The 26,829-nt window shown below is 38.5% G+C and overlaps 1 protein-coding gene across 9 annotated transcripts in view; it reads right to left on the bottom strand.

Moving 5' to 3' along the window:
- Positions 1-26,829, bottom strand: part of PATJ (PATJ crumbs cell polarity complex component) — a 357,190-nt gene that overhangs the window by 293,296 nt on the left and 37,065 nt on the right. For all 9 annotated transcript variants that reach the window (XM_082652883.1, XM_082652885.1, XM_082652881.1 and 6 more), the window contains 7 exons: positions 21,438-21,656; positions 19,131-19,233; positions 16,718-16,809; positions 14,874-15,015; positions 10,559-10,702; positions 7,033-7,109; positions 4,946-5,002 (listed from right to left, as the gene is read on the bottom strand). In XM_082652883.1, coding sequence (XP_082509009.1) covers positions 4,946-5,002; positions 7,033-7,109; positions 10,559-10,702; positions 14,874-15,015; positions 16,718-16,809; positions 19,131-19,233; positions 21,438-21,656 — 834 coding nt within the window. The remainder of the gene's footprint in view (positions 1-4,945; positions 5,003-7,032; positions 7,110-10,558; positions 10,703-14,873; positions 15,016-16,717; positions 16,810-19,130; positions 19,234-21,437; positions 21,657-26,829) is intronic.

Consider the following 26,829-nt stretch of genomic DNA (forward strand, 5'->3'; position numbering starts at 1 on the left):
AGAGGAAAAACCTACAGTCTTGGGACTTCCCTGGTGGTGCAGTGGTTAAGACTCCACGCTCCCAATGCTGGGGGCCCGGGTTTGATCCCTGGTCAGGGAACTAGATCCCACATGCATGCCGCAACCAAGGAGCCCAGAAGCCACAGCTAAGACCTGGCACAACCAAATAGATAAATATTTTAAGGCAAACAAACAAACAAAAACCCTACATCCTTGACCTCACAGCATGACACTATCCTGCTTAGAACCTTCCACCAGTATTACGTGGCACTGAGAATAAAACCCAGGCTTACCAGCATGGATCTCGAGGCCCTGTAAGCACCTGGTCTTCCTCACCTAACAACATCCTACTCTTCATTTAGTTTGACTGAGACACTCTGAACAAACAACTTCCATTCCTCCCACAGGACAGCTCTTTTCCACCTGTACCTGCCGTTCACCACATTCTTATCCTTCAAGCCTAAACTCGGAAAGGCTTTCCCCAGCTCTCTCTCTAAGGTGCCCCCCAGTTATATTCTCATCACCCTGTTTATGCTTCTTGAATCATCATCACTTCTTACAAGCACTTCTTTGCATCACTTTTTACAGTTTATAACTATCTTCTCAGGTTATTTTTTACTTGTTTATTATCATGCCCTGACCAAAGCCCAGAACCCAGACTCTAGGAGAGCAAGGACCTTTTCTATTTTGCTTCCCACAGTTGGTAGTGCAGTGTCTGGCGTAGAGTAGGAGCTCTGTAAATATTTCAGGAAGGAAAGAAAGCTCTCTAATCTGCAAGCTGCCTCTGCTACTATCCAGTTGTGTAATTTAAGGTGATTCATTCGACCTATGCAAACTTCAGCATCCTCACGTGTGAAATGGGTTTGGACAGGCCAGTCTTCTTTACATATTGTAGGGAGAAATTAGAAGCTACTGAATTAAGAACTAAACTTCCAATTTTAAGAGGATTTTTAAAAATTATAGTTCATCAAAATAATCAATCTGTGCAGTCCAGTGGTTAGGACTCAGCACTTTCACTGCCATGACCCGGGTTCAATCCCTGGTTGGGGAACGAAGATCCCACAAGCTGCACAGCATGGCTCAAAAAAACACAACAACAAATCAATCTGTGGACATTTGTAATTAAGAAATCAATGTACAAAAGAGTAAATATGGGGCTTCCCTGGTGGCGCAGTGGTTGAGAGTCCGCCTGCTGATGCAGGGGACACGGGTTCGTGCCCCGGTCCGGGAAGATCCCACAGGCCACAGAGCAGCTGGGCCCATGAGCCATGGCCGCTGAGCCTGCGTGTCCGGAGCCTGTGCTCCGCAACAGGAGAGGCCACAACAGTAGAGGCCTGTGTACCGCAAAAAAAAAAAAAAGAGTAAATAAGTGTGATAATTTTACATAGAAAAAGCATACATCCCTCCTCTGACATGTATGTTACACAAAAGAATGGGTATACCAACTACAGATATGTAAACATATACAGGCAACAACTAAATATGAAAAGAGAATACTGCAATTATGGCTGACTCTTCTAGTGCAAAAAATTAAAAAAAAAAACTTTTGCTACAACAAAATTTCAATTAAATGTTTTAAAATAGCTTTTCTTTTTTTAAAGGAGCCTTTAGAAGGTCAGAGACTAAAAGTACTAGAAGTATACAACTGGGAAACAAAACCACCATTTATCAAACGGTTCTTACATGTTGGCATTGTGCTATATTAATTAGGGCATGTATTAAATATATTTATATTTAACCTTCTACAACATAGGTATTATTGTTCCTATTATGTAGAAGAAAAATTAGGCTGCTTATTTCACCTCCTAAAGTATTTCCTCAAATGTTACCTTCTTAAGGAGGCTTTTCCTGGTCAACCTATCTAAAATTGCAAACCCACACTCTCTCCTGAATTCCTTATCCATTTTCCCTGCATGGCACACATCATCTGTACTACAGAAATTATGACTTATTTTGTATCTCCCCCTACTAAAATGTCAGTTCTACAGGACAGCGATTTTTTTTTTCCTGTTCTCTTCTGAAACCCCAGCACCCAGTAGAGGACTTGGCACTGAGTAGATATCAATAAATAATTGATGAATGGATGAACAGTTGAATGTACTGGTGAGGTGGTTCTGAAAGTCTGTTTGACTCGAAGACTTTCCACATCATTACACCAGTGTAACTGAGTACAAGTAGACATAATTCATAGAAGCTGATCAGGAAGAAGATAAAGTTAGACTGGTGGCAAGGAACTAGGGATGAAGGTGAAAGAGAACATGTTCTGCCTGGAGAAAAACAATGACATTCTTTAAGATGTACCGTGTGGGGTTATGATCCTTTTTTCTCATTATAGAATCGATGATACAGGGTCTTACGGCTTTGAACATGTAAGGACAACTAAAGCTGAACTGCACGATGAACTGAGCCTGAGCAAGGGCATGTTTTCCTCCAAGGACGTCTCTGGAGTTCTAACGGGCAAGGAGGCTAAAAGTTCCTCAGGAAACCTCTGAAGAGCTAAGCAAAGATTTCTACAGTCCCAAAGTACTAAGGGAGAATTGGAGTTCAGGTCCCACCAGGGAGAAGGGATTGGTAAACACCGCAGACTCACTGGAATACCTGGAAGGCCATGTGTTAGGAGCAAAGGCAACAAGAGAGTCTGAACCTTACCCGAAAGGTACCTCTGCCTCGCCTCAGAGATGATCGCCCACCTGTACCCCCCCCACACACACACAGAGTATCTCCTTATTAGAAGAAACAGTGACTCTTCTGGATGGAGATGACATCACCTGACGCCTTTCGTAGCTGGCGTACATAATATCGAACATTCAGTCAAATTATGGCATGACGAGATATACAACCAAATAACTATAACGAGAGAAAAACATCAAATCACAGAAACACATCTAAAGTTGATCCACATATTGGAATTAATTATTTTAAGTCCTTATAAGCTATGATTAATATGTTCAAGAAATACAGAAAAAGATGGCAACTACAGATTTTTTAAAATTGAGAACTCCTCCAAAAGAATTACGATCTAAAAAGGGATAAAATAAATTCTAGAATAGAAAAATATAACAACTAAAATTAAGGACTCAATAGACGGGCAGATTAGGCACAGGAAATTCAGTTAAGTGGAAGACTGGTAAATAGAAAATATCTACTATCTAAGAGTTTAGCGTAAATTAAAGAACAATTTTCAGGAAAAGCATCATTGATTTTTATGAATGACAGTAAAAATATTAACAATATCCTATGTGCTTGCAACTACTCTAGGCACATTAAATTTAATTCCTATACAACCCATGAGATAGGTACTAATCTATTAATATCTTCCTTTTACAGACAACAAAACTGAAACATAGAGTCTAGATAATTTTACAAGCTAGTAAATGGATAAGCCAGAATCTGAACCCAGGCAGTTTGACGCCAGAGTCCATGTCACCAGTAAACTATACTGCGGTAATTAATAACATGTGAAGTTTGATGAGGGATTTATATTCCTTACTCTTATTTTGAATTAAACTCCTCTCAACAAATTTAGATGGAATTAGTAATCAGTGACTGATCTAACCTAAATATGATATTGTAAATAGTTTTAAGTACAAGCTGTGCGTGTTCCTTCATATTGCACATCTGAGGAAAGCCTGGTCAGTTGGCCCACACAGCCCAGCAAGGAAGTGACTCCAAATGCAGGCTAGCTTACAAGGAAAGAAATACTCCCCACAGCATCGGCTGTGAAAATTCCAACCTAAAAATAACAGCACATGTAACATAAAATTTTAGAAGGAAAATATTCATCACAAATACCCAAAGAAGGAAATGGTAGAACTATCTAAAGAGAGGACTTCTTACCAAACCCACATGGGACACAGAAAACTCATTCTGAATACTGCATATGACAGTTTAAGCTGGGCTTAGCTCATATACCTCAGGTGGGATTATGGTATAATTTCTGAAACTATTCGGACAGGAAAACCTTTCCTTTCTCATTATTTATTGAGAAAGCCACCTGGAAGGCTTCTCTAAGTTTCAATTACCCTGGCCTTTGATTATCCAGAGTGGGGACTATGAAATTAATTTGCAGTGAGAGGTCACTAAAAATGTTAGGAAAAACTGTAAAAGTTACCTTCTGGCATTTTGCCATTAGAAATAAAGGTCTCAATACAAAATTTTTTAAGTCCAAGAAAAAGCATTGCCTATCTCAAAAGATAAGCCACTTTTTTGTTCTTAAACATCTGGACCGGTAAGATTTTTTTTTTTAAGTCTATATCATGGTCTTGAATTTTAGGAAACATTTTAAAAGGACTTACAATATCTGAAAAGCTAACATGCTCTGCACAAGGCCGCTCTGCATACTACCTTTAAGGTTGGCAAAGCAGTCACACCAGGGATTTTGGCTTCTGGAAGTGGCCCACGTTCTTCCCAGGCATATCTAACCATCACGTTTCTTAACAGTCAGAAACTACTACATTTCCAGAAAACCTCTAAAACTAAATTCTGAAAACTTTAGATCATAGCACTAATCTAGCTTCTTTGACAAGAACTTAGAGAAAGTTCTTCAAACAACAAAAAACTGGCAACAGTTTAAAAAACAGGGACTTCCCTGGTGGCGCAGTGGTTAAGGATCCGCCTGCCAATGCAGGGGACACGGCTTGGGGCCCTGGTCCGGGAAGATACCACGTGCTTCAGAGCAACTAAGCCCATGTGCCACAACTACTGAGCCTGTTCTCTAGAGCCCATGAGCTACAACTACTGAGCTCAGGTGCCACAACGACTGAAGCCCGTGCGCCTAGAGCCCGTGCTCCACAGCAAGAAAAGCCACCGCAATCAGAAGCATGCGCAGCACAAGGAAGACTAGCCCCCGCTCGCTGCAACTAGAGAAGCCCGCGCGCAGCAACAAAGACCCAACGCAGCCAAAAATAAATAAATAAATTTATAAAAAATAAAAAATAATGCTTACCTTTGAATATTTCTGTAACTCAGCATCGTCTGCAATCTGTGTGTCCAAAGTAGCAATCTAAATTCACAAGAAAGAATATTTCCAATATTTGTAAAAGCATAACTTTATTTCTTCCTAGGCTTTCTGAAAAAAATCTGTATAAAACCTATACGTTGATAACTCCATCTAAAGTCTTTTCCACGTTTCTGAAATCCATAACACATAATGTAAAATTTCAGAGTATATTCGCTTTTGTGTTGTTATTGTTCTCCACAGCAATCTTTTTTCATAAATTATGCAAAAGTTGAACTAGAAGGTGATGGACAAGTACATGTACTATTTTTAAAAATCCATAGCCCCTAAAATTTTAATATAATCCTCCATTGTATTAAAGCCATAAAAATTTTATTCTTTTGACAAAACCAAGAGTATGGTCATTTTTACTTCTAAACCCAGGCCTTGAAACAAACTTTTCAAGGTCAGAAAAATCAGAGAAGTTTGGAAAAACTGAAGCATCTGACTTTCTACAGCAAGCTCAAACCATTTCCCTAGGAGAAAGAGCTGGCAAGGACACAAACAAAAGACCTGGACTGGTGGAAAGATCGTGGAATACTGAAAGCTTTTAATCCTGGCCTAAAACTATTGTTCTGAGCTTCAATGGTGGACACCCACAGAAGTGAATTCCGTGCAAGCAAAATACTGCACTGATGATTTGCATCTGTAAGTTGTTAATAGAATATGGTGCATCTGGAGGGAGGGGATAAGTTAAACAGTGGTCCAACTAAGGCTTCTAAAAGTACTGCACTTCAGATAAGTAGATTCTGGAAGAAAATAAAGTAAGAAACACTGGAGCACATGCATGAATGTATATACGCATATTTGCATGTATGCATTCATTCATCCGTCTTGCCTGGCTTCTCCTTTTGTCGCCTCGTCCCTCAGAACATGTTACAACTCTTAATGAATAAACTGTCACTTTAAATTTCCAACTTCAAATTCTGTCTCCTCTTTCTAGCCCCTCTGTTATGACCTCACCACATGATAAATAAAATTTGGAAAGGTGGTTATAAAGAGGATAAATTTTTAACCGAAAAGAGATCATCGCAAAACTGACCATTTAAAAATACTGGCACACCAAGCTACTTTAAATATCAACCACTCAGGAGAGCAGAAAAGGTCACTTGCTAGGTGATAACCTAATGAAAAAACAGCTTTGAAATCTATGAAGTAAAGAAGCAGCAGTTCATGAGGACCGACATGCAAGTACAAAACAAGTAAGAAGAGGAAGTATGCACTGTTTTGACTCATCTTAATGACACTGGAAAATGTCTAACAATAGATAGTGGCTAGAAGAGAAAAAAAAAAATCTCCAACCAGCCAACAAGTACTAATGACAAACATATGTAAGAAAACGTGAAAGACAAAAGAAATTTAATAGAATACTTTATTACTAACACATTTAGTGAACACTGTAGAGGCTTTTCTAAGTGCAGCTTTCTGTTTTCATGTGGATTCATATGGGGAAATGTAATCAATCCCTTACTCAGTGAATCTAATAACAGGTGAAAGGAAGCCTAATGGACCACTGGCATATAAACTTATACCTAACCGAAATTACTTCCTGTTCTCCCAAATACATTTGATAAGCATTCTTTCATTTTTCTCATAAAACTGTAAGATTCTTCGTGAAACACAGGACTAATATCCACAGCCCTTTCAGTGTATAATAAAACAAACAGATCATAAAAGCAATCATAAAAATGCCAGCAATTTTAAGCAGCTGATACAGGTTATAAATTTAAAGGCAAGTCCTTTCTCTCCTAACATTTTTCTGCCTATTGTTGACTTAAATTGTTTCCACATGAACTGAGTGTCTGCTAATTGTAACTGAAACTTATCTGCAGTCCTTAACTGTCCTTGCAGCTTAAAATGAAAAAAAAAAAAAATCAATTAATTGATCCAGTACGGAAGAAACACAGGAGGAAAAAATAAAGGCCAGACCGGCTATTCTTCGACTCTCCCATTTCTTTCAATTGTAGCATTCAGAGCTACATTTCATTGACATGAGATGAGACATGAGTGTTTTTTATTAAAAGATTTTAACATACCATTACTTCATAATCAGGGCCCAGTAGGTTTTCCCATCTGGATTTCAGCTCATTTTCTAAAGAGGCTGGGACTCCTTCTGGATTAAAAAAATCAATAAACAAAACATTGAAACTACTGTGAGCTAAACACACTAAACTACTAAATTCTTCCATAACAGCACAGCTTCAGTAAGTAAAAGGGAAATAAATAAAAAGGAAAGTGCATTAACTTAGGTCTATTAGGTAAAGTAAATCAGAGGTGACTTGTAAGACTAATGTAGAATGTAAAATTTTACATTTTACTAATGTAAAATGTAAATTTGGTCTGTGACCAAATTATGATGGGGCTTTTGCTGTTAAGGAATATTTTAAAGGGAAGAGGAAATGATGAGTTATAAATGAAATTTGAATTATATAGTTTGTATACAAACATCCTGTGGCTTACAAGTAAAATGCATCTGGCTTTGGTTTATGCTATGTTAGGACAAACAAGGATTTAAGGTGAATGTTAATCACTTCAGAGTAGTACCTTCCACTCACCCACAGGAAAAGTAAAAACTTATCAAAATATCTTTACTATAAACAAGGCATATCAACATGACCCAATCAAATTTTCACTTGGGCAGATATAAAAGCTTTTCTGGTTTAATTCAACCAGTGAGTTGCGTGAGCTTTAATACAATAGAAATTTTGTTTTACTTGGGTCTTTTGTGGCTACGTGGTTATCTTTTTTTTTTTTTTTTTTACTTTTTGCGGTACGAGGGCCTCTCACTGCTGTGGCCTTTCCCGTTGCAGAGCACAGGCTCCGGACGCACAGGCTCAGCGGCCATGGCTCACGGGCCCAGCCGCTCCACGGCACGTGGGATCTTCCCCGACCAGGTCACAAACTCGCGTCCCCTGCATCGGCAGGCGGACCCTCAACCACTGCGCCACCAGGGAAGCCCTGTCATATCTTTATAACTTTCTTACTTAAGGGTAATATTGCCTTTTTTGCATGGGTCAGATGATTTTAAAGAGCGCAGACAGATTTTAAGTATCCTGCCTGTCCTCCGTATGATCTTAGCCAGAAGTCTGTAGTCTGAATGATGCCTAATAGACAAAAATCAAAGTACTAAAACTGTAATTTCAATTTAGATCCACAGTAGCAGCAGAAAATAAACAAACCTCCACCTTTTTTAAGAAAAACTCAATTTTGTCACAAGATTGGACAAGTCACAAAACACCACAACTGATATAACCATCTGCCTAAAATCAAACATAACTTGCAATATCAGTTTTTTCAAGCCTTCAGCAGACATCTAATCTCGGATGCATATCATGCTTAATTACAGAATACAAATCATTAAGTAAAACAGGCTAACCTCAAAAATCAGAGACTAAGACTAATGAACACTAAAGGACTTAAAATTACTAGATTTACAAAAGCATATCCATAAAGTAACTATGTTAACTGATATGCTAGATTACATTTCGAGGATAACTAACTGAAGATCCTATTAAAAACAAAATATCATTCAGGTAGGCTCTGCACCTTTGTTCCTACTCTGTTAACATTTCCGTAAGAAATCACATTAAGAGTTCTATTAAATTTCTTACAGGCAGCAGTTTCCTATGTGGTAGGCTAATTTGAATAAAATTTGCAATGTATTGGTTGAACTGTAAGCTTAAAAACATGATATTTAAAGATATTTTATACACGTATAAAATAATGTCGATATTTCACCTACAATTCTTTTGACTATATTTTTACCTTTCAGTCATACAATGAAATCACAGTCATGAGTTTCAAAGCACAGCACAAAGGCCTAAGTACCAGAGGAAAGAGATTTATTTTAAGCAGCTCAATAAATCCTTGGCTACACAAAATGATCACACACAAAAATGAATATTATGATGCTCTGAAACGACTATTCCAACGGCAATGAAGGGGAGCAGAATATGCCACCCCCAAATATTGCCACTTTGGCATGTGGATTATTTTCAGCTGAAGGCAATCAAGACGGAGCAGACTCAGGAAAAACTTTCACCTCTCCCTTAACTACCTAAAAGAATTTAGATAGGGAACCTGTACCAGAAAGACAGATATTACCAGAGATAACTTTTTTATTTGAAAGGCCTATCTGCATGGCTGGGCAAACTTCTAATTACCAAACATCTGCTCTTCTTATCATCCTGTAAATTACTCTCCTCCCCTTGGAAGGCCCAGGCCCCTATCCCATTCCTTAACTCAGGATAGCACAGAAGCTTCAATTGCCCAACTTGCCCTTGGGGCTCATATTTTTATGGGACTCTTACACATAGGAAATTAGTTTTTCTCCTGTGTTAATCTGTCTTATGTCGATTTAATCATTAGACTAGCCAAAAGAACTAGACGAGAAGAAGGGAAAACAGTTCTGCCCCTACAGCAAAAAGAGAGTTAACTTCGTAACAGTTGGAAGAATTTGGTCTAACTCTCTAGCTGAAATTATATATACTCATGGGAAAAAAAAAAAAAAAGGTAGTGAGGTTGATCCAAAAAGAGCAGATATTTCTAAAAATATTTCTAACTTTAGAATGTATTTGATTTTCACCTGATAGTTCATTGTACATCTCTCTGGGTTCACATGTATTTAAAGAGCAAAAATTAACTGCAATCTACTTGGGTCAAAAAGAACAAGTTAAATTTCCAAACTATAGGAAATTTTAAAACTTGAATGAGGGGTTTACTCCTTCCTTCAGGCCATTCTTTCCCAAGAGAAGGCAATCAAAGCCAAAAGCCAACGTGGACATGGATGAAGTTTTAGTCCATTTCATCCAACTGGCAAGGCTTCCCTGAGTGCCTTTGTATAGGAAACTGTGTGAGACTGTTACTCAACATGCTTACAGAATACAGTCAACTAGAGTAGACAAGGTATCAAAGAACAAAGCACAAGGACAAAGCTGCACATCAATTAAAAAGAAAATTAAACAATAAATATATAGCAACCTGGAAATTTGATAAAATATATAAAAATGTATACATTATTGTAATGGTGAAAAGGAAATACTGCTATATGTTTACAGACAGCTGTATATCTATAGCTATATCGATGATAATAATACAAGCTAAAGTATGCAGTAATTAAAAATGCCGACAAGATTAAAAGTTATCACACTAATAAAATGTATTCAAAATCAACATAATTGGGCTTCCCTGGTGGTGCAGTGGTTGAGAGTCCACCTGCCAATGCAGGGGACATGGGTTCGTGCCCCAGTCCGGGAGGATCCCACATGCCGCGGAGCGGCTGGGCCCGTGAGCCATGGCCACTAAGCCTGTGCGTCCGGAGCCTGTGCTCCGCAACGGGAGAGGCCACAACAGTGAGAGGCCCGTGTACCGCAAAAAAAAAAAAAAAATCAACATAATTAAACAATGATTAAACCACAGTATGCTCGATTCTCAACTGCCACAAGTGTTAAGATGTTGATATTAAGAATATCTTATTTTATATCTCTAAAAATGCCTCTAAAATTCCTCATATTATATTAACTATAAAGAGAGAAAGCTTTGAATTGAATGCTTCGTGCCTACCCAATTTTTCTGAGGTTTGTATATTGCCATTTTTTAGATTATCCATTCTTCCTTCAGTTTCCTCATCTTCACTGAAATTAGTTTCCTTTTCCACTGCTCCAGTCAGAAAGAGGGCTGGTGTTTTTGGTGGTTCTACCACAGTTCCTAAAATAAGAATTGTTAATTTGAATCACTATCAGATGAAGGCCATATTTAAGTAAGCTTATTCCACTCTATTGTCCCATTTCACAACCTCCTTATAAACTTTTCAGGTAACTTACACATATGATTCCTTTAGTTAAAATGCCACTTGTGATAACCACTCAATTCATTAAAAAATACACTTGTAGTATTATTGAAAAGAATAAGGAACTAGGCAATGGGAAGAGAAAAGCAAGGTAAAGTCAATGACAAAGCAGGAGGAGATGCTTTTCAATATAGCCTTGGGGGGTGGGGGGAAGGAGGAGAACACTGGGGGCCATATGTTCCTGCTGCTGTGGTGGGCAGGGAGCAAGATATGCAGAAGAAGCCGGTTCCGTTGCTCTGGGCAGTCCTAGGTTCTGGCATGACATCATCATGAGTTTCACAAACAACTCTACATAAGTAACCTTGTGAATGGGAAGGAAAGGGAAGAGTATTCTCCTGGTTGCAGTTTCCTTCCTTAGCTAAATTGAGTTAAGTAAGCGTTCAATCTCAAGCATGCCAGTCATTATGTATCTCTTAAACACAAGAAAGGTTGAACAAGAATCATTTTACGTTATTTTTAAATAACCACATGTAACTTATAAAGTATTCTTATCAAAAATATTGAACCTGGGCTTCCCTGGTGGCGCAGCGGTTGAGAGTCTGCCTACTGATGCAGGGGACACGGGTTCGTGCCCCGGTCTGGGAAGATCCCACATGCAGCGGAGTGGCTGGGCCCGTGAGCCGTGGCCGCTGGGCCTGCGCGTCCGGAGCCTGTGGTCCGCAACAGGAGAGGCCACAGCAGTGAGAGGCCCGCGTACCGCAAAAAAAAAAAAAAAATACTGAACCTGAATTTAAGGCTCTAGCTCCTAGCTCACAAGAAACATAGGGGATAGAGGAACAAGTCAAATGACACCACAGGAAACAATCAAATTCTGAATGTACCATTCTAGTGACAAATGGCCAAATCCCTTCAAAAAGTCTATGCTATGGAGGCAGGGGCAAGGGATTCTTCTAGATTAAGAAACCAAAGAAGCATAATACAATGCAATAGGCTCAATGCATAAAAATCAATGATCTTGATTTTATGAGGCTTTCGAGGGGAAGAAAGGGAAGTGGAAAAAGGAGCTACAAAAGACATTTGGGAGCAATTGGGAAAATTTAAGTATGTGTTGGGTATTTGATATTAGGGACTTACTATTAATTTTCTTTGGTGTGATAATGATATCATGACTATTTTTAGAAGCTATAACTGATGTAGGGCTAAATTGTCATGATATCTACTACTCACTCTTAAATGGTTCAGAGAAAGGTAAACAGATGATGCAAACATGGCAAAATGTTAACTGCTGAATCTAAATGGTGGGTTTTTGGGTATCTGTTACATTAGTTTTCAATTTTTCTGTATGTTCAAAAAATTTTATAATAAAAAGTTTAAAAATATAACCAGTTAAAAGTTCCTATGATCTTCACATGACATTTTAAACCACACAGGATTTTTTAGAACATTAATCTCTTGATACAAACTAAATGCACAGCCCAGTGCCAGCAAGACAAATGCCAGCCAGAAGCTGCTAATGTAGCTTGGGGAGAAGAGTTACACACTAAACAGTGTGCAGAGTACAAAGCAATACATGATTGGTTGTACGCTACAAGTAGTATACAAATTGGTACACAAATAAGTATATACAAGGTATGCAAATAAGAGTTTAGAGGAGAAAAAGACAGTAAGATTTTGAATGGCAGAGGAAGGTACTGCACAAGAGCTAGAAGCCAAGCAGTTTGTTTCAGTAAAACAAACTTAAATGCTGACTAGGAGGAAGGCACACAGAGATGTGTTCAATGGGGCAGGGGACACAGGCATAACCACTCCCCTACATTATAGTGGCCACACACAAAACAGGTGATTACAACACGGTGTGAAAAATGCTACAGTAGAGTGCTCTTCAAAGGGTGCTAGTGAAACACACAGGAGGGACACCCAAACCATGGAAGAAGTGCAGATCTAGAGTCAGAACCTATCCCAATACAAATTTAAAATGTAGGCACGCTCAGTAAAGAATTGCTAATTCGCAGATGACATAGTTCATCTGATACAGCAGACTAAAGCCAAAGGCTCTATCACAGCTACTAAAAACCATTATAATGGTATAAATATTTATGTAAATCTTTAAGGTCAATACAGCATTTGTACATTCTGTACTATTTAGGCAATTTTAAATTTCATACACACAATGCAGTTGACAGGGCATCTATCTTTCAGCAGCAGAATTTCCACTACCACATAAAACTTAAAAAGTTCCAACATAGGGACTTCCCTGGTGGCGAGGTTGTTAAGACTCCGTGCTCCCAATGCAGGGGGCCCAGGTTTGATCCCTGGTTGGGGAACTAGATCCCACATGAATGCCGTGACTAAGAGTTCGCATACCACAACTAAGGAACTGATGAGCCGTAACTAAGGAGCCCACAAGCTGCAACTGAGGAGCCCACGTGCCACAACTAAGACCCTGTGCAACCAAATAAATAAATGAAAAATAAAATTTAAAAAGTTCCAATGTAAATACAATTTAATATCAGTTGAAAGCAAACATTTCTAGGCTCATTATATCTTCAGAGGAGGGGAAAAAATAGGTACTCAACGTTTGACAAATTCTAATGGAATTATTTCTTACCCACTAGTTATAAAATTAGTCATTCATTTTATTTTTTTTGAACCATACTTTAATTTATTGGCATTGTCAATCTATGAACAAGACAGGTTTTTTTTCTTTCCATGAAGGGAGATCGTTTCCAATCTGCCATAACACGTGCCCACACATCTTCACCTTGAACATGCAACATTTCAAGCTGTAGTCAGAGTAAATTATTCCTTTTACGCTTTCACAATTTTTATGCTGCTGCCAGAAGTCTTCTTGGCATTTGCTTTGAATCCTGTCTTCAATGCATCCCTCACTGCTTTTGTACAGATCTGGGAGTATCGGATGTAGCTGAGTCCAGCTTGTCGCCAGTATGCCACCATGATTTCACGAGAGGGGGCACGTCCGGCCACATCACGAGGACCTGTCAATGTTGGCTCAGCGTGCAGCCCAGCTGCCAGAAGGTCAGTCTTGAGAAGTGTAAGGGGCGGGGCCCCAGACCTGCCAGTCATTCTTTTTTTTTTTTTTAGTAAATTTATTTATTTATTTTTGGCTGTGTTGGGTCCTCGTTGCTGTGCACAGGCTTTCTTTTTAGTTGCGGCAAGCAGGAGCTACTCTTCACCACGGTGTGCCGGCCTCTCATTAAGGTGGCTTCTCTTGTTGTGGAGCACGGGCTCCAGGTTCGTGGGCCTCAGTAGTTGTGGCACATGGGATCAGTAATTGTGGCTCAAGGTCTCTAGAGTGCAGGCTCAGTAGTTGTGGCACACGGGCCCAGCCGCTCCGTGGCATGTGGGATCTTCCCGGACCAGGGCTCAAACCCATGTTCCCGCATTGGCAGGTGGATTCTTAACCACTGTGCCACAAGGGAAGCCCCAGTCATTCATTTTAAATTGAATGTGTTCCCATGATTGCCAAATTTTGTTGATCTATCTACATTTGTAAGTTGAGAATTAAAAATTGTCATGCATACAATTTTGCATTTGTTCCATAATGAAAATTTACTATTCTTATAATCAAAGTAACAAATATTATTTTATAAATAAAAGTGTCCTTAATAGAAATCCATATTTTATTTTCTCTTGCTATAGTTCACAAAGTAAATCAAGAAATATTAGAATCAAATACATCATTAGAGGTAATATGAAACCTGAAGTTTGCACAACGTCAAAGCATTAGACAACTGAGAGCCCCTGGAACAAAATGTGGCAAAGCTTTATTATTCAAATATAAGAAATAAATGAAATTTGGAAGGTTTTTGGGAAAATGATTTCCATCTCCATTTAGAGAAGCTCTCAGAGCTTAATGCATGTCAGTGTTCACATTCTAACATTTGGACTGGCACGTTACAATAGGCAAAGGAAACTCTTCAAGGCATAAATGAATTGATTTCACTTCTCCACTGCTACTTTTCACAAGGTGGGCAGTTTTTCCTTCCCAGACTTATAGAACAACTTCCGTAAATGAGTTGATCTTCCAAACCCAGACAAGGTAGGCGGAGGGACAGAGGAATTAATTACCTCTGTCAGAGGGCCCTTCATGTGGAGAAGCAGATGAGGATGTTTTCCTTCGAACTAGGGTTAGGTGTACCACTTGCCCTGCATTTCTTAACACTTCAACAACATCCTGGTTGGCAAAACCCTGAATATTCACACCATCGACCTAAAACATTAAAAGATACATTAAACAGAAGTTCCAAGTTAGCTACCACTTTTAATTCTGGCAAGGCAGTATAAAGTTAGGCAATTCATTTCATCCCCAAAATAATTTGTATTAGACCTAAGAAAGTATTTTTGAATAAGGATGAAAAATTAGTAGTCAAACATGCTGACAAATTTTCTGAGAAACTAGAAAGCAAACTGAAACTTGTATTCCTAAGGCATACACTTAACTTATAGCCTGAGAAAGGTAGAGGGTCTTAATCTCTGATGCTATTCAAAATTCAAAGTGCCATAAAAGGTGGTCAGTTGTTATACAGAGCTCTCAAGACGTATTACTAGAAGCCATTATTACTAAAAGTGAACAGGCCATCCAATACTTCACCCCTCTACTATATATCATTATGTGATATTTTCCAGAAGAAACTGATCTCCCTCCATTAGGTTTTCTAGTATTCTGAAAAAGCACATGCAAGAAAGGTATTTGCTAATATCAGTCAAGTCCAATCACACATTCTTATTAAGTCCATCATGACCAACAGGCCTCCTCGCTCAATCTTCTTCAAGCTAGCCAAACCACTGCTATAGCTTTCCCCCTAATATCTTCTCCAAAATTTTATCACTCATCTCCAAACTGCCAATCACAAGACATTTCCTAAGCCCAATAACGGAAAAGCCAAGGGTCATGAAAGGTGCTTCCTTAGATGGACCTGAAGGACAAACATTCAAATTATACCAACAAACATTTGTTTCTGTATAAATCAATAAATTAAATGTGTGTGTATACATGCTTCAAAATTATTATGAAAATAAACTGTAGGGCTTCCCTGCTGGTGCAGTGGTTAAGAATCCACCTGCCAAACAGTAGCCCCCGATCGCCGCAACCAGAGAAAAGCCCGTGCACAGCAACGAAGACCCAATGGAGCCAAAAATAAAATAAATTTATAAAAGAAAAAGAAAATAAACTGCAAAATTTAACTAATTTCTACTAAATGGAGGAAATACCAATTACAATCCGAATTAATAAAAGGCAATGATTGCATTCTCAAAAACAAAAAATATCTCAATTTTGTATATACTCAAAATTACTATTAATAGAAAAACTACTTTCACAAAGATAAATAGTTTTAGTAAATGGCCTATTAATTGCATATAAAATTGATGAATTTAAAGAACACAAAGAGGTGCTTGAAATGTTTTATAAGAGAATGCTAGAGCATCTTTCAAATATATGTGTATGTATATTATAATATACATATGTATACAGTATTTTTTTTCCTGTCAATATCATTAGTGACTCCTTTCTTCACAGGCAGTTAAAAAAAAAAAATTAGAATGGACAAACAACAAGGTCCTGCTGCATGGCACAGGGAACTATATCCAATCTCCTGGGATAAACCATAATGGAAAAGAATACTAAAAAATGAAGGTATATACATGTAAAACTGAGTCACTTTACTGTACAGCAGAGATTGGCACAATGTTGTAAATCAACTTATATTTCAATTAAAAAAAATTTCTTTTTAATTAAAAAAAATTTAGGACCATGAGAGTCCAAATTAATGAGATTTCACTGCACTAACAAACTTAATTTTTTAAAAACATTATGAGACTATATTAAGCCATTCCCATTGCATATATATTATAATAATGATAACTTTTTCCCCCAACTTGATTCAGTTCTAAAACAGAGGGCAGTTACTTACAGCAACTATTTGGTCATTCACTTGAATTTGACCATTGTGGTATGCAGCGCTGCCAGGTATTATACTTTTCACATAAATCCCTGAAGCTTCTCCTACAGTGCACAAAACATATGGAAAAAGGAAGAAAGCTCTAATTAGGCCTTGATTGCAAAATTCATATCAAGAGGTTAATTAGCTAAAGGGGCTGACTGAAGGCTTGATAAATACTATTCTGAATGCAAGCAGAGAAACTGATGGATTATTTCAAACTGTCACCATAACAAGTGACCCAAATTTGAAATGATTTGATTGATGCCTATTTTTGGAAAAATAATCAGTAATGGAACCTTGATGAAATGCATTCCAGTATCAGCTGGAATTCAGGAGAGCTCAGGTTAAGTCTTATTCTCTTCTCTTGGTCCATCTCCCTTCTCACTGCTGACTTGCCATAAACCTTCATCATTTCTCAGCAGCACTAAGACAAGAGGGCCCTAACAGGTCTTCCTACATTTAGTTCACTGCTCATGTTAGCTTCTATATATATCATAAAATGTATATAAAAATTACAACTATATAAAAAGTATGCATGCCTATGGGCAAGGGCTGGAAGAAAAGTTAGAAAAAGAAAGACCATAGCTCTGGAAGATTTTATATTTTTATCTCAATTTCAAATGAACTTAAAATATTGTCTGTCGAAGGAATATAAACAACAATGGATTCCTACAGCCTACATGATAAAATGTAAATTTCATAGAATCACATTCAAGGACCTCCATAATTTGCCCCAAACTTCTTGTTTTACTTCATCTTCCAACTACCGCTCCAATAAGACAAAAGTCCAGACACACAAGACTCATGATGTTCCACCAAAACACCAAGGATTTTCTATATTCTATCCCTTTTCTCATTTTTTATTCCTGTCGACCTCAACCCTTCTATCTAAATCCTTCTCCTTTTCCATGCTTAGTACAAATGCCTCTTTCTTTGTGAATTCTCCATTTCCCTCTGTCATAATGAGTCTTTCATCTGCTGTATGATGATAGTTTGCTTGCATTTCTGATAACACATACGTTTCATTTATCCTCAAACAACTGACAGTTATTTACATGTTTATCTCCCTGAATAGACTTTTCTTATATTCATTTTTCTACTCCCTCTAAAACTAAGCAAAGCAACTGCTCAAAAGTTCCAATGAAGGGAATAAAGCGAAAACTATTTTGAAAGACTACATGTTTAAAAAGCATATTGAGTTATAAAATGTTCTAGTGTTTGGATTCAACACTGCTCCCCCAGCCCTTGCTCCAGTCCCAAAAGCTTCTTTTGAGGGTAAAGAAGTAAAATGATTCTTTTCCTATTCAGTAACATAAACATCAAATTTTCTGTTATCTATCATTCACTTCATTTTACTCTGCATGTATATCACTAGGTTTACAACTTGAAAACTTAATGTAATAAAGGTTCATAAACCACAAGTTTATGATTTCTCTAACCAGACAGCATATTAAGAGCTACTCAGTACATTTTTTTTTTTGCAACATTATTATACAATCCATACTTAGCTCTTTAGAACTCATTTAAATTCTGAACCTAAAAATGGTGGCACTTAGAAAAATCTAAAGGGAAAACAGTTATTTCATTAGGCTAAAATAGCACAAGGTGGTCTGACATGAATTTCATTCAGGACTTTGAATATATTAGCACTTTTAATCTTTCCACCTGCTGTAAATATGCAAAATAATAACTTAAAAAAAATTAACTCTGTAACCTTGCAATTTTTAAAAAACTAGAACATTTCATAACTTTAACTTTTCATCTTACTAGCAAATATTTGTGAAAAAGATTTATTTTTCCTTACTAGTGATAGTGATTTCTTATCATAATAGAGTAACTCTTACAGTGAAAGTTACCAAAGCTTTGCATGTTGGAGTTCAGGGAGTATTATTCAGAGATACTTGGGCCATGCATTTATTCTTACAATGTATTCCCTTTATATGAAAGAAAAATAATTCTAATTAAAGCATTTGTTTTATCTTCTTTTGATAATTAAACATAATAATAATAATTTTTTGACATTCACAATATGAAATATACACAGTAATCATTTTACTTTATCACATGTAAAATGTCATAATATGCAACAGTCTCAATATTCAAAATATATCTATCTTAGAAACAAGAGGAGGTACAATTCAAATGTTATACACTATGTTGGATAAATTAAATTCTTTTGTTAATGACTATTGAGCCAGCTATAAAACTACTGAGATAAAACTGTGATTCTCTAATCATTTTTTGTAATTGGTTGCTATTACAGATTCATGGTTTTATTGTTCAATGTTTAAATTAAAATCTGCAGATATTTAATTTTACTCTCTAGAAACCTTAGCATCCTTTACAATTATTTCCAAATGTAAAATAGAAATGATTCATTTACCTGTCTGAGCGGTTCCAACATAACCAACAATTCTAATTCCAAGACTTTGTCCATCTTTTTTAATGAGTTCAACATCGTAAGTTTCAAAAAGAGTAGAATTGTCCTGAAAGGAAAAAAATAATTTTAATTATATATAACGTTTAGTTATCTAGCTTGTGTACACAGTCAATTTGTGCATGGTTTGTCGAGTATTTTCTGAGCGCCTGTGGTACACAGAATTTTAAGATTGTCTCTATGACTTTTGATCCCTGGTGCCATTCCTGTGTTTATATCATGAAAAGGGAGATTATCCAGGTAAGCCTAATCTAAGCAGGCACCCTTCAAAAGCAGAGAGTTTTCTCCTATTGATGGCAGAAAGGGAAGTGAAAAAGATTTGAAGCATAAGGACTGGACTTGTGGTTTGAAGAAGGAAGGGTCATGTGAGAAGGAACACAGGGGGACTTAAGGAGCTGAAAGAGGTCCTTAGCTGACAGCTATTAATACAGAGACTTCAGTCCTATGGCTACAAGAAACTATTCTGCCAACAATATGATAGAGCTTGGAAATGGACTGTTCCCAGAGCATCCAGATAAGAGCCCAGCCAGGCCAACACCTTGATTTAGGCTTTGTAAGACTCTAAGAAGAGCCCAACAGAGCTCACCCAGACTTCAGACCTACAGAACTGTGGACCAACAAAGGGTACTGCTTCAAGCCACAACGTTTGTGATCATTTGTTATACAACAAGAGAAAACTAATACAGCCACTTAGAAAAAACTCAGCGTAAATTTGTATCTGAAAGAATTTAAAGAAAAAGTTAGAAACAAATGGTAAGCCTAACCGTTGTAAGCAAAAAATATTGACCTAAAACTGATTATCATTCTTGTCTTCTAATTTAAAATATTTCTGTAAAAGACTAAGGTGTCTAAAAACATAATACCTTGCTTTCAATTCAAAACATTAATAATAGAAAGTAAATAACTGATTGCATCAAATTCTCACTTATCACATAGCTACACTGGTTCCTCACTACAAAGTAGAAGGCTTCAGCAAACCAGAAGAATGGATGGAAAAGAAAATGGTTCTAACTAGTTTGGAGAAGAAAAGAAAAATGATTCTAATATCTCCGACAGAAAACTTCCACTCACATGGTTCCAAGTAGGGAAAGGCTTTCCAGAAGCCACCGAATGGTTCCTCAAATGAATGTGAAAGGTGGCTTCCCACCCCCTTCTCACCATAATCACTTCTCTTTTCTTCTTCCTGGCTTGTCCTTTTAAAAACTATTTCTTTCCTTTTGCCTTATTATCTCTTGATTCAGAGCCTGTGAGATGGATGGAAAGAACTTGGGACTGAGGGATGGGGGGACCAGACTGAGGCAGTCAAAAGGTACAAACTTCCATTTGTACCTTGTATTATAAGATGAATATGTACTAGAGATGTAATATACAACATGATAAATATAATTAGCACTGTATGTTATGTATGAAAGTTAAGAGAATAAATCCTGGGTTCTCATCACAAGAAAAATTTTTTTTCTATTTCTTGAATTATATATGAGGTGATGGATGCTCACTAAACTTATTTTGATAATCACTTCATGATGTATGTAAATTAAATCAGAAGGCTGTACACCTTAAACTTATAAAGTGCTGTATGTCAATTTTATCTTAATAAGACTGAAAGACAAAAACCAAGAAAAGAACTTGGAATGGACCAGAAAGATCTAAATTCAAACCCCAGCTTTGCAAATTACTACCTATATGACCTTTAAAACAAGTTATTTGGACTTCCATTTCCTCATCTATTAAGTGGATGATAAGACCTATCTTGCAGAATTCTTATGAAAAATTCAGATGACTTAGACAATTCCAGGTGCTTGATAATGATTAATGGTAATGATTATTATATAACTGTAATGATTGTTAATAATCAAAATAAAAATTATTATTATTAATGTCTATTCCCTTTGGCCAGTCTGTTCTTATCAGTGATAATACACATACGCTGACCGGTATTTACAGTTTCCCCTCCACTATCTGGATATCTGTTCACCAATCTTATGAAATAGAAATGCAGGTATTATTATTCTCCAATTTACAGATGAGTAGCTGAGGCTCAGGGAAGTTGAATGACTTAACCCTGAGAAATGGCAAAAAAAAGAAAATCAAACTTGTCTAGTGTCTACAAATTGGGCTCTACTCTGCTTCCCTGTTGAGCACTGAGACACAACTCACACGCATGCGACACTTGGGAGTGGAAAACATTTCTAATCCTGCAGTAAATCACACCCAGTACTGAATTTACCATGAAAGAGTAATTTGTATACTCACAGAACTAGGGCTCCTGTTGGCCACAGCAGGCAGGGCAACAGGTAAGGCTGCAGGGGTAGGAGGGGCTATGGAAATTTCACCGACTGGGTCTCTTGCAACAAGCATCCTGACAGAATTCCCACAGTTCCTCAGCACTTGTGCAACTTGCTCACTGGTCATTCCCTGCACATTTGTGCTACCAATCTTCAAGATGTGATCCCCTGTCTGGAGTCTTCCATCCTTTAATCCAAGGAAAAAAAAAAATTATTATGAGAAATCATTGGTCTAACTTCACTAGTTAATAACAATTCATCAGACCTTGAGTCGTGGCAAAATGGCTGATAAAGAAGCCATCTAAAAATGCTGAATAAAATATAATACTTTTAATGAACAGCTGAATTGGCAACAGAGAAAAGGAAGTTCTTGTAAAACAAAAAAAGAAGGGGAGGGGGCACAGGAGGAGAGTTCAAAAGGAAAAGAGCAACCAGATTTTTAAAATGGCCATTTGCTTGAGGGTATCACTTCATGCCTAATGGCCTAGAACCAGGTAAAAATAGCCACATACATAAGGAAGTGACCTGAAAGCCCTGGGCATTAGGAAAGGAAGAAAGTCAGATCAGAGGCCACCCACAAAAAGTGAAGAACCCTAAGGGCCGACAAGCCCAGTGACACATTTGAGGAACAGCAAGATGTCAGTATGGCTGGAAGAGAATGAGCAAAGAGGAGAGTAGTCAAGAACCGATGGGAGGGCTTCCCTCGTGGCACAGTGGTTAAGAATCTGCCTGCCAATGCAAGGAACACAGATTCGTGCCCTGTCCCGGGAAGATTCCACATGCCTCGGAGCAACTAAGCCCGTGCATCAAAACTACTAAGCTTGAGCTCTAGAGCCTGCGAGCCACAACTACTCAGCCCATGTGCCACAACTACTGAAGCCTGCACGCCTAGAGCCCGTGCTCCGCAACAAGAGAAGCCACGACAATGAGAAGCCCATGCACTGCAATGAAGAGTAGCCCTCTTCAACTAGAGAAAGCCCGCACACAGCAACAAAGAGCCAACACAGCCAAAAATAAATAAATAAATAAATAAATTTATTTTTTAAAAAAAGAACCGATGGGAGCATTACCAGGGGATCAGCAGTATACAGCATCTGCTCTGAGCCAGGGGGAAGGGAAGTCATTGGAGGGTTCTGAGCAGTGGAGTGACATGATCTGACTTATTTTTAACAAGATAACTCCAGCCTTTAAGCTGAAAATAGACTAAAGGAGAGAAAACAATAGAAGCAGAGATACCAGTTGGGAGGCTAATGCAATAATCCAGAAAGAGACAACAAGAGCCTGGACAAGGTTAGCAGTTGGGGTGTTGAGAAGTGAGATTCTAGATGTATTTCTAATGAACTGTCAACAGGCTCTGCTGATAGCTTCTACATGGGGTGTGAGGGGAAAATGGAACCAAAACTCTAAGGTTTTAGCCTAAGCAGCTGGAAAGATAGAGTTGCTATTGAGATTGGAAAAAAAAAAAAAAGATTACAGAGGAATAGGTGTGTGGGAACAGAAATCAGGAGTTCAGTTTTAGAGATGTCTAGTCTGAGATGCCTATTAGACACTGCAAGTGGATATATCAGATACGCAGCTGGATATACAAGTCTGGAGTTCAGGAGAGAAGTCCAGACTACACATTTAAATTTGGGAGTCATGAGCATATAGAAGGTATTTAACATCATGACTCTGGATGAGTATAGAGGAAGGATATGCAATCTTCTGTTTCTTAAGCTGGTGATATATATATATATATATATATATATATATATATATGGGTAATCATTATTATTATTATTTAACACGATCTTTTTCATAAACTGGATTATAGGTACATTGGTGATTATTATTTAAAATGTGCACAGACATTATATATACTTTTATATGTTTGTATATTTCACTCATTGTAAAGTTTAAAACATAATACATCAAAAAGTATATCAGGGAGGAGGAAGAAGATGGCGGAAGAGTAAAACACGGAGATCACCTTCCTCCCCACAGATACACCAGAAATACATCTACACGTGGAACAACTCCTACAGAACACCTACTGAACACTGGCAGAAGACCTCAGACCTCCCAAAAGGCAAGAAACTCCACACGTACCTCGGTAGGGCAAAAGAAAAAAGAATAAACAGAGAAAAAAGAATAGGGACGGGACCTGCACCAGTGGGAGGGAGCTGTGAAGGAGGAAAGGTTTCCACACACTAGAAGCCCCTTCGCGGGCGGAGACTGCAGGTGGCGGAGTGGGGGAGCTTCGGGGCTGTGGATGAGAGCGCAGCAACAGAGGTGCAGAGGGAAAAGCGGAGAGTTTCCCGCACAGAGGATCAGTGCCAACCGGCACTCACCAGCCCCAGAGGTTTGTCTGCTCACCGGGCGGGGCGGGCGGGGCTGGGAGCTGAGGCTCAGGCTTCTGTCAGAGCGCAGGGAGAGAACTGGGGTTGGCGGACTGGGGTTGGCGGCGTGAACACAGCCTGAAGGGGTTGGTGCACCACGGCTAGCCGGAAGGGGTTCCAGGGAAAATTCTGGACCTGCCGAAGAGGCAAGAGACTTTTTCTTCCCCCTGCTTCCTGGTGCGCGAGGAGAGGGGATTAAGAGCGCTGCTTAAAGGAACTCCAGAGACGGGCGTGAGCCGCGGCTATCAGCACAGACCCCAGAGACGGGCATGAGACGCTAAAGACGCTGCTGCCGCCACCAAGAAGCCTGTGTGCAAGCACAGGTCACTATCCACACCTCCCTTCCGGGGAGCCTGTGCAGCCTGCCACTGCCAGGGTCCCGGGATTCAGGGACAACTTCCCCGGGAGAACGCACGGCGCACCTCAGGCTGGTGCAAAGTCACGACGTCTGCCGCTGCAGGCTTGTCCCACATCCGCACCCCTCCCTACCCCCAGCCTGAGTGAACAAGAGCCACCGAAGCAGTGGCTCCTTTAACCCTATCCTGTCTGAGCAAAGAACAGACGCCTTCCTGCGACCTACACGCAGAGGCGGGGCCAAATCCAAAGCTCAGCCGCAGGAGTTGTGAGAACAAAGAGAAAGAGAAATCCCTCCCAGCAGCCTCAGAAGCAGCGGATTAAATCTCCACAATCAACTTGATGTACCCTGCATTGGTGGAATACATGAATAGACAACGAATCATCCCAAATGAGGAGGAGGACCTTGAGAGCAAGATTTATTATTTTTTCCCCTTTTCATCTTTCTGTGAGTGTGTATGTGTATGCTTCTATGTGAGATTTTGTCTGTATAGCTTTGCTTTCACCATTTGTCCTAGGGTTCTGTCCGTCCATGTTTTTTTTGTTTTGTTTTCTTTAAAAAAATTTTTTTCTTAATAGTTATTTTTTATTTTAATTTTTTATTTTAATATTTTTTATTTTAATTTATTTATTTTATTTTATCTTACTTTATTTTATTTTATTTTATCCTCTTCCTTTCTTTCTACTTTTTCTCCCTTTTATTCTGAGCCATGTGGATGAAAGGCTCTTGGCGCTGCAGCCAAGAGTCAGTGCTGTACCTCTGAGGTGGGAGAGCCAACTTCAGGACACAGGTCCACAACAGACCTCCCAGCTCCATGTAATATCAAACGGAGAAAATCTCCCAGAGATCTCCATCTCAACACCAACACCCAGCTTCACTCAACAACCAGTAAGCTACACTGCTGGACACCCTATGCCAAATAACCAGCAAGACAGGAACACAACCCCACCCATTAGCAGAGAGGCTGCCTAAAATCATAGTAAGTCCACAGACACCCCAAAACACACCACCACACGTGGACCTGCCCACCAGAAAGACAAGATACAGCCTCATCCACCAGAACACAGGCACTAGTCCCCTCCACCAGGAAGCCTACAGAACCCACTGAACCAACCTTAGCCACTGGGGACAGACACCAAAAACAACGGGAACTACGAAGCTGCAGCCTGCAAAAAGGAGACCCCAAACACAGTAAGATAAGCAAAATGAGAAGACAGAAAAACACACAGCAGATGAAGGAGCAAGATAAAAACCCACCAGACCTAACAAATGAAGAGGAAATAGGCAGTCTACCTGAAAAATAATTCAGAATAATGATAGTAAAGATAATTCAAAATCTTGGAAATAGAATAGACAAAATGCAAGAAAAATTTAACGAGGACCCAGAAGAACTAAAGTTGGAACAAGCAACGATGAACAACACAATAAGTGAAATTAAAAATACTGTAGAAGTGATAAATAGCAAAATAACTGAGGCAGAAAAACGGATAAGTGACCTGGAAGATAAAATAGTGGAAATAACTACTGCAGAGCAGAATAAAGAAAAAAGAATGAAAAGAACTGAGGACAGTCTCAGAGACCTCTGGGACAACATTAAGCGCACCAACATTCGAATTATAGTGTTCCCAGAAGAACAAGAGAAAAAGAAAGGGACTGAGAAAATATGTGAAGAGATTATACTTGAAAACTTCCCTAATATGGAAAAGGAAATAGTTAATCAAGTCCAGGAACCACAGAGAGTCCCATACATGATAAATCCAAGGAGAAACACGCCAAGATACATATTAATCAAACTGTCAAAAATTAAATACAAAGAAAACATATTAAAAGCAGCAAGGGAAAAACAACAAATAACACACAAGGGAATCCCCATAAGGTTAACAGCTGATCTTTCAGCAGAAACTCTGCAAGCCAGAGGGACTGGCAGGACATATTTAAAGTGATGAAGGAGAAAAACCTACAACCAAGATTACTCTACACAGCAAGGATCTCATTCAGATTTAATGGAGAAATTAAAACCTTTACAGACAAGCAAAAGCTGAGAGAGTTCAGCACCACCAAACCAGCTTTACAACAAATGCTAAAGGAACTTCTCTAGCCAAGAAACACAAGAGAAGGAAAACACCTACAATAACAAACCCAAAACAATTAAGAAAATGGTAATAGGAACATACATATCAATAATTACCTTAAATGTAAATGGATTAAATGCTCCCACCAAAAGACACAGACTGGCTGAATGGATACAAAAACAAGACCCATATATATGCTGTCTACAAGAGACCCATTTCAGACCTAGGGACACATACAGACTGAAAGTAAGGGGATGGAAGAAGATATTCCTTGCAAATGAAAATCAGAAGAAATAAAGGTGGAGTAGCAATTCTCATATCAGACAAAATAGACTTTAAAATAAAGACTATTACAAGAGACAAAGAAGGACACTACATAATGATCAAGGGATCGATCCAAGAGGAAGATATAACAATTGTAAATATTTATGCACCCAACACAGGAGTACCTCAATATATAAGGCAAATACTAACAGCCATAAAAGGGGAAATCAACAGTAACACATTCATAGTAGGGGACATTAACATCCCACTTTCACCAATGGACAGACCATC

This window comes from Grampus griseus, assembly GCF_964374135.1.
Source record: "Grampus griseus genome assembly, chromosome: 1".
Classification (NCBI taxonomy): Eukaryota; Metazoa; Chordata; class Mammalia; order Artiodactyla; family Delphinidae; genus Grampus; species Grampus griseus.